Consider the following 7,355-nt stretch of genomic DNA (forward strand, 5'->3'; position numbering starts at 1 on the left):
CTGGCTCATGGCCAACAGGAAGGCAGGAATCTGTCTTACAACTTCAAGGAGATAAATTGTGCCAATAACATGAGGGAGCTTGGAAGCGGATCCATCCCCACTTGAGCCTCCAGATGTGTTCCCAGTCCTGGTTGACACCTTGATTGTAGCATCTCAGAGGATGTAGTTAGGCAGTGTCCACATTCTTGACCCATAAAACTATAATATAATCATCATGTTTTTAAGCCCCTAAATTTGTAGAAATTTGTTATGAAGCAATAGATACAGATTTTGGAATTACAACAATACAGATTTATTTCCCTATTGAGGAATTCTCACTTTCTTGGTCTTGTCTTCCCAAACAATGCTGCAATAAATATCTTTAAATATATGGCCTTATAGACAACAAATGATCAAACTAGAAGCACTTCTTTCTAATCCCTTTTAGGGCTTCCTTTACATCTTGGTTTCTCAGGATGTAGATGAGGGGTTTTAACATGGGGATCATAATGCCATAAAACACAGAAGCCACTTTTTCTTGCTCTTGAGACTCCTTTGTCCTATGGTGCAAGTACATGTAAGAGAGAGTCCCGTAGAACACAGTGACGGCTGTCAGGTGGGAGATGAATGTGGAGAAGCATTTTTTCCTCCCTGCACCAGAAGATATCATCAGGATGGCAGCCAGGATATGTATGTAGGAAAAGATGACAACCAGCACAGTGAACATCAAGTTAAACCCCACAAAGACCATTACTAACATGATGTTGAAGTCAATGTTAGAGCACGAGAGGGCAAGAAGTGAGGGTTCATCACAGAAAAAGTGGTTAATTTTATTGGATTTGCAAAAGTTCAATGAGAAAGTAAAACTTGTGTTTACTGAGGCATTCAGGAAGCCTATGAAGTATGAACCAACCAGGAGCTGAATGCAGACTGTCTGGGACATGACTGTTGGATAGTGGAGTGGGTTGCCGATGGCCACTACCGGTCCACTGCCATTGCAGCCAGGATGTAGCAGTCAATTGTTGCAAAAGCACCGTAGACTAGTAATTGCACCATACATCCTATGAATGAGATGGATTGTTCCTTTTCTACAAAGTTTTGCAGCATCTTGGGAGTGATAGCGGAGGTATAGCAGAGATCAACAAATGCCAAGTGTTGGAGGAAGAAGTACATCGGGGTGTGAAGGCAAGAATCATTCTTGATGAGTAGGATCATCCCCATGTTACCCACCAGGGTGGCCACATAGATCACTAGAAATAGTATGAAGAGGATATGCCAAGACTTGCGTTGACCATCAAATCCCAGGAGAATGAATTCAGTTACTTCAGTGCCATTGTTTTGTTCCATAGCTAGCAAAGATTAAGTGTCATCTGAAAAGGTGCCAAGAAATAAGAGCAGAGAAAGCTAAGACCACGTGATCCTTTAACTTAATTCTGCAATTGGCAATGATATAATATTTGGTTTCACAGTGGAGTCAGAGGATATTTTCTATGGAATAATTGACTCTGCATTTAAAGTTTATACCTTGACATCTGACTTAGATAATTTAGATCTATACTTTGGGGAAATTGCCATGGATCAGTTTCTTTGTTCTCAGGGTGCAAGCTGACTTCCTAATTATATTAAGAATTTAATTTTTCTTAAATATATTTCTTAAATATATCAATTAGGGAACATGTAAAAGCATACTCTTAAAAATTAAGCTTTCTTTTATGCTGCATACATTTTAATTCACAAATCCCAATTTACATAAATACAAATTATTATGTATGAAAATCTTGAGTTACCCATAAATTTCTATATAATCTTGCTCTAATTTATTTCTGTATTCTCATCTTACTCTTTCTGCCTCCTTAGTAATTCTGCTCTGGCCATCATGAACTCATGCCCAAGTAGAGTGTTTATCAAGTTATCTATGGTAAGGGACCATTTTCTTTGTAAAATTTGTAATATGTTGTGGACCAATATTTTTGCATATAGCAATAAAAAATTCTCAGCATTGTCAAAATTCTGTAATAGTTTTAGATTCTCAATCTCACTTTCAATAGTTATCACATCATAGAGTGGAAATAGAGAGTCCAACGACTGGTGCTGGTCCAGGGACCATACATTGAGTAACACTACTCTGTGGTATCCATATGTCATAATTTACCTATATGCTTTCCTAGCAATGGAAAGTAGGTTGCCTACTACTTATTTCCACTACAAGTACCTCAGTGTGAAATTTTTTCTAGTGACAAACATTTTGAATCTTGGGGCATGCATACATTTAACTTGACCAAATGTTTCCAGATCACATTGCATAATGGATGCACCAATATACACGCCTCTTAACTGTACATCAGGGTTCCTGTATCCTTACTTTTTTGTGAACATCATTAGTATTTTGTTAATATTTTTTATACCAGGAAAATAGTTGTAAAGTGACATCTCCATTTTAATTTTTTTTTTCTAACCAGAAGTGAATTTGATCATTGTAGAATATTTTTCTTAGAATTTTGGAATCATATTTTTTGTCAATATCTCTGTGAGTTAATTTATGGATGGATGCTTTTTTATGTAGATTTGAACACTCTGTTGTTAACTTGACAAAGATTTTCTCACATTCTGTTATTTACTAACTTTGTCTATAGTATTCTTCATAGACCAGGAATCTTTAAATTTAGAATAATAATTCATCATTTTTTGCCTTTTGGTTTGTTTTTTTGAAAAAAAATTGAATAAAGCCCATTCCTGCCTCTGTTCATTTACCCAGGAGAGTCAAACATAATAATAAAACTTAGTTTCCATTTTATACTGGCTTGCTACTACATGGTGTTTGTTGAACCATATTTTATTTCATCCATATAATTTGAAAAAGTTATTTTGTTTTTACTTAATTTTTTTAGAAGAAAGTAGATTAAGTGGATAGAGAGTGCTAGTAGTTGGTGTGTGTGTGTGTATGCATGTGAAATATTTAAATATTTTTAAACCATTAAATGATTTTACTTGCTATTTTAAAATTTACTCACACAAACACTGTCCCTGTTATGTTATAGGAAAGTTATATCAAACATTTATGAACAACTAATTCTAATATTATACAAACTTTTTCTGAAAATCACAGTAAAGAACATTCTCCAATTCATGTCAATATAACATTGAAACCAAAATAAGTAAAATATGAGAAAAGAAAATTAGAACCAAACTCATTTGTGAATTTAGATGCAAACAGTTTAAATAGACATTCACTGAACAAATCCATCCATGTATTAAACAATTCATAGGGTCTCAAAAAGGTTCTAGAAAATAGCTATTCTCTTCCTTTTCCAGGATTTGAACAAATTGATAAATAAAAGATAGTGTCTGTATGGGGACCATAATATCACCTTTGGACACCTGGGGGAAATTTTAAGTTCATTAATTTATTTTTTTAAGATTTTATTTTATTTATTTTATTTTTTAAAAGATTATTTATTTATTTATTTATTTATTTATTTATTTATTTATTTATCTGAGAGAGAGAGAACACAAACAGGATGGGCAGACACAGAGGAAGAAGCAGGATCTCCATGGAGCAGGGAGTCCCGACTCGGGGGACTCAAACCCAGGATCCTGGGATCATGACCTGAGCCGAAGGCAGATGCTTAACTTACTAAGCTCCCCAGAAACCCCTAAGATTTTATTTTTAAGTAATCCCTACATCCAACGTGGGGCTCAAACCCACAGCCCCAAGATCAGGAGTCCCATGCCCTACCGATTGAACCAGCCAGGCACCCCGAAAAATTTTTTATTAGTCAAGTTATTTGCTGTCAGTGAATGCCATAAGCAGATAGCTTTTCCACCCAGTCTTGATGGCAGAGATAGGAACATGCACCTTGCATGTGGTGGGAAAGTGCATCTGGAATGCAGGGGAGTGAGGGATTCAGTGGGCTGGCTGCTGCCAAGAATATGGGCAGAACAGAGCATGCCAGGTTGTTCTCTTTTACCAATCAGATATATCATACCATCTTTTTAGGACCTTAGTGGATAAAATGGAGAGAGTCTATGATTATACAAACAGATTTCTTCGCAGGAAAGAAGCATCAGAAGCAGGGAAAAGGTATTTTCCATCAGTAATCAAGACCTATTTGTATTTATCTCAGGAATGAAGGCATTTTTATTTATTTTATTTTTTATTTTATTTTATTTTTTTAAAGATTTTATTTATTTATTTGAGACAGAGAGAATGAGAGAGAGAGAGCACATGAGGGGGGGAGGGTCAGAGGCAGAAGCAGGCTCCCTGCCGAGCAGGGACCCCGATGCGGTACTCGATCCAGGGACTCCAGGATCATGACCTGAGCCGAAGGCAGTCGCTTAACCAACTGAGCCACCCAGGCGCCCATGAAGGCATTTTTAAATACTGGATTTTATTGATAAAATTGATAAAATATATCAATTTATTGATATAATTTGTCATATTAATATATTCTTTGAAAAGCCATATGATTTTCTCAATAGATATAGGACAACTATTTGACAAAATTCAATAAATTTTCGTGATTAACTAGAACAAAAATGAAAACAGGTGGGGACTACATTGCTGCACTAAATATTATATTTACTATTAAACCATGAGATGCAATGCCTGTAAATTAAAGAACAAGACAAAGATGCTTATTATGACTGAATCTGTTTAGTATTTTTCTGGAAGCCAGGACAAAATGCAGAAGACATGAAAGGTAAAATGATTATGAGGAAGAAACATAGTTGTCACTATTTTTAGATAATGTAATTGTCTCTATAAAAATTCTGGAGACTTGACAGATAAATTCTTAGTGAGCCTAGTAAAGTTACTAAATAATAGCTTAATATATAAAAATCAATTGCATTTCTGTTCACCAGAAATAATTAAAAATGTTATTTAAAAATTCATATTTACAATAACATCAAAAATAAAGTACCTAAACATGTTCATGACTTTATTGAGATAATACAACTTTATTTAAAGACTTAAAGAAGACCCAAACACAGACCAGGATCATGGAGAGGAACTCAATATTATAAACATTACATTTTCCCCCCATATTAATCTACAAATTCCATGTAATTCCAACCAAATTTTGAAAGAATTTTACATACAGCTTGATGAAGTTATTCTAAAATTTATATGGGAGGGAAAAGATCTAAAAAAGCTAAGACAATTTTTTAAAGGACAACAAGGTGAGAACTTATTCTATCAGATATCAGAACTTCTTAAGAAGTGGTAATAATAAAGACATTATGGTATGGTATGATGTGAAGGTGATCAAATGGATCAATGGAATTGATAAAAAGAAATAATAAACAAGTCCACAGGTCTATGGAAACTTGATGTCTGAAACCAAGAGCATGTACTTGAATGAAAAATGGTCCAATAAACTGGAGCTATAAATGTTTATACATGTGAAAAATAATATTGTATTCCTACCTTACATTTTACGAAACTAATTTCCAAGTGGGTTAAAGATTTGAATTGTACGGCTTTGAGAGTAAAACAACAAAATATCCATGCTTTAGATATATAGAAAAATATTTAAACAGGACGTGAATGCACAAAAAATGAAACATTGAAAATTCAACCATATTTAAATTAAAAATACCAACATTATAAGAGAGAAAAGACTAAATACTGACTAGAAATTTACTTAGGCAAATTTGTTTACAATACATATAAATATTAAGGAATTATTAATCAGTATATATAACAAATTTCTATAAATTATCCCAAGGGAAAAATTTACAAAATATATAATCAGGATAATTATAGAAGAGAAAACCTAAATGGTCAAAAGGAATATGAAAATACACACAACTCTCTCTAATGACTTCCCATTCAGTTTTCCATTCCTTCCCCTATGATCCTCTGTACTGTTTCTTATATTCCACATATGAGTGAAACCATATAATAACTGTCTTTCTCTGTTTGACTTATTTTGCTCAGCATAATGGGAAGTCATCATAGAGAAAGAAAAACCATGAAAGACTCTTAACTATAGGAAACAAACTGGGGGTTGTTAGAGGGAAAGTGGGTGGGGGGGATGGGGTAACTGGATGATGGGCATTAAGGAGGGCACACGATGTAATGAGCACTGGGTGTTACATGCAACTGATGAATTGCTGAACTCTGCGTCTGAAGCTAATGATGTATGACTATATGTTGGCTAATTGAATTTAAATTAAAAAAGTAAATAAAATCTAAACATTCTCTCCAGTGAGAGAATGCCTTTTTAAGAAAAAAAAATACAACTCACTAGTAATTTGATAACTGTATATTAATACTGTATTGAAATATAGTTTTGCATTCCTTAGTTTAAAATGCCAAGTTTTGGTGAAGATGTGGAGTCATATATTTCTGGTGAGAAGGTAAATTAGCACAATCATGTTGGAGGCAAATTTGGAAATATTAGTAAAATTAAATATATGCCTCCCAGAATTTCCATCATAGGTACATATTCTAGAGAAATTCTTGACCACATAAACACACACGTAAGTGTATACATATAAATATACTCATACACACACAGGAAGCATTGTTGATCATAGAAAAAAATAGAAACTATTAAGTAAGTCAGTGAAAATTCAGCAAACTGGAGCCACAGCGTCCACGTGGATAAATTTCTCAAATGGATGGCTGGGTAATAAGTAAGTTGCAGAAGTTAGATGGTGGCTCCATGGATGGTTGTTACTTTATCGTAGGTGTATTTTCATGCACTTTCAATACTATTCTATAACAGAAATCCCTCACAAAGGAAAAGCCACATCCCCAACACATCAGTAGAAAGCGCCTGCACCCTGATGTCAGTAATGCCAGGCAGAGCTGTAGCTCTGTAGATGAGATAGTCAGTTTTAGATTAAAACGTAACTTTAGTGGTGGGGAGTATAACAAACTAAACCTGTTGTTAATGTTTCTTGGGCAATCTGGTTCTTCCAAATAGCTTGAGGAATAAACAGAGTGGCTTAACTCTGTCGTGATGTAAAAAGAAAGAATTCTTTTCAATATTTAGTGAGGGTTACGGGTTGAAATGCAGTCCTTTCAAGGAGTTTCCACCAGTGGGTAAAAGCACTTGTCAGAGGAAGCTAGAATTGGTCATGCTTCCGCTCAACTTAGAATCTTGATAGCGTGATGACATTTACCATTTCAATTTAATCGTTTTGAATTTAAATAAAATGTATGACATATTGGGGGACACTTTTCAAGAGCTATGAAAAACCAGAACAAGGGATATACCCCCTCCCACAAGTACCTGAGTATTATGAACATGATTAACCTATACTGAAACCTGGTGCTTCTGAAGCATCCTATATATTCAGTACCATGTGGTAGAAAGGAAATAAGCCGACCTGGGTTTGAATTCTGGTCACACCACTTCATAGAG

The 7,355-nt window shown here is 34.6% G+C and overlaps 1 protein-coding gene across 1 annotated transcript; it reads right to left on the minus strand.

Annotated features, from left to right (window-relative positions):
* Positions 1-397: 397 nt before the first annotated feature.
* Positions 398-1,470, minus strand: LOC102744376 (olfactory receptor 5AK3-like). The gene is given in 2 exon segments (XM_031017953.2): positions 398-966; positions 969-1,470. Coding segments are annotated over 2 exon segments (927 nt in total). The 5' UTR covers positions 1,327-1,470.
* Positions 1,471-7,355: the final 5,885 nt, after the last annotated feature.

This window comes from Leptonychotes weddellii, chromosome 11 (assembly GCF_054177405.1).
Source record: "Leptonychotes weddellii isolate Sample4059 chromosome 11, ASM5417740v2, whole genome shotgun sequence".
NCBI lineage: Eukaryota > Metazoa > Chordata > Mammalia > Carnivora > Phocidae > Leptonychotes > Leptonychotes weddellii.